The sequence below is a fragment of the Blastomyces gilchristii genome (genome assembly GCF_000003855.2).
Source record: "Blastomyces gilchristii SLH14081 genomic scaffold supercont1.21, whole genome shotgun sequence".
Taxonomy (NCBI): Eukaryota; Fungi; Ascomycota; class Eurotiomycetes; order Onygenales; family Ajellomycetaceae; genus Blastomyces; species Blastomyces gilchristii.
In genome coordinates, this window is record NW_003101662.1 from 251,394 (window position 1) to 253,385 (window position 1,992).

The 1,992-nt window shown below is 31.7% G+C and overlaps 1 protein-coding gene across 1 annotated transcript; it reads left to right on the top strand.

Moving 5' to 3' along the window:
• Window positions 1-1,494: 1,494 nt before the first annotated feature.
• Window positions 1,495-1,734, top strand: BDBG_07866 (uncharacterized protein; the record flags this gene model as incomplete). The annotated part of the gene is made up of 1 exon (XM_031723295.1): window positions 1,495-1,734. One exon carries the CDS (start codon window positions 1,495-1,497, stop codon window positions 1,732-1,734), a length of 240 nt encoding a protein of 79 aa, XP_031580431.1.
• Between the last annotated feature and the right edge of the window lie 258 nt (window positions 1,735-1,992).

Here is a 1,992-nt window from a genome sequence, read left to right on the forward strand (position 1 = left end):
AGAAATATAAGATTCTCTGACTTCTGATAAAAATAAATCTCATGAAGAGACTCTATTTTCATGATATCAGAGACTGAGTATTATTAAAAAGTGTTACTTTCATGCAATGCATATGCACTTACTGCAGTGATTCACTCTCTGCACACATAATCAAGAGTTGCAGCTTTTCCATGCTGCATGACTCTCTCTGAGATGCTGCTGTCAGTTTGCAACCCATGCAGTCTTTCAGTTCAGCATGCACTGTGTATATGCAGCCCTGTGTGCTGGGGCTGTGTTAGTCATTATGGCCTGGCGTGGTACTCACTTTTTGTAAGCCATGTTTCATTTGAGAAGGAGAGAGGAAGATGCAACTGTTGTTTTATTAAGAGAGAAATAAATAATTAATATTATTGAATGTAATTTAATTCATCTGCATTTAAAATTTAATTAGTCTATACTCTTTAATTTGAGGGTTTCTATGAGTGTTTTAATAGTTTTCATACCAGCTTGAACTTAGTGATGAATTAAAGAAGAAGAGAAATGAGAGAAGAAAGAAATGAGAATAACTTATCTTTATAATATAAAAACAGAGAATTGCTGCAATCATTCTCTCTAGTAATAAAGATCTGTTTTCTGCATGTATCTCTGATATAGATTATATGATAAATGCATACAAAGAATATCAATAGTGCATGCATTGAATGAAGATAATGTTGCTATGCAACACTGTAGCTGTTTCTGTACATCTCTGAAAGCTGTTAATAGTTTCTTTGTCTCTTTATGTTTAATAAGTTAATAATATATTCTGATACACTTCTCATTTCATCATCATTATCATCACTATTATTATTATTATTATCATCATCATCATTATCATCATCATCATCATCATCATCACTATCATTATTATCATCATTATTATCATCATCATCATTATTATCATATCATTGCCTGTCTTCATCTCTCTCTCAACACTTATTAAAATCAATCATGTTATTTCTTTTTAAATATTCTGCAGTTCTGCAGATCATCAAGGTGTGTGAGCACTGTCACAGATTGAAGAAAGAGAAGAAGAAGGTGTTTAAGTACAGAAAGACAGATTGTAAGACATGTTATGATGTCTTGAAGAGACTCTGTAAGAGAGTAGAATAATAATAATTTTAAGTAACACTTCTGATAGATTTAGACTGAACTAAGTATAGAAATAATGCAGATGACACTGTCTGTGAGAGATTGAAAAAGAAGACAGTGAAGAGCCTCATACAGTAGTAGTAGAACCAGGAGAAGTTCTGAGAATGATTTGAGATCAAGATAAAGAGAGAGAGAGAGAAGAAGAGTGTTACTGTAAATAAGCAGTAGCAGAAGAAGATTAAGAAGGTATTAAAGCAGAAGATAAAGAAGTCAAAACTGATAAGTTTTTTATTGAGAGATAATGATTTTTGATAACACTTCTGTTCTCTACTTGATTAGCAGAAGCTGATAGAGAAGGGAATTGAGACCTTGTTCAGATCTCAAATGTGCTTCATGATTCAGAATATTGAGAAGACAGCTCTGCTCTCTGAGCATGTCAATCTGCTTATCACTGAGATGGAACCCAAGGCAGCAGGCCAGGAAATGCAGGATTTTGAGATGCAGGTTGACCTGGCTGAGAGAAAGCAGCAGAAACTCTTCTCTGAGAAGGCAGCAGAGAGAGATTTTAAGATGATTATCATCTCAGATGAGGAGGAGGAGAAGAAGAATAAGAATAAGAAGTGAATTATAAAGAATAATGAGAAGAATGAGAAAGAGAAGAAAGATAATAAGTAGAAAAAGTTTTTTTCTTTTTATATTAGTTAGTTATAAGTTTGTAACTATTAGTTAATAATTGAAATTAATTTTAAGTTTTCAAAAATTATTGTACAAGTTGTAATCAATTATCAATATCAGGAATAATATATATATATATATTCAACTATCATGTCACTATAATGTATAAGTATCAATATTTTTTCAACATTGACATTTACAATATTA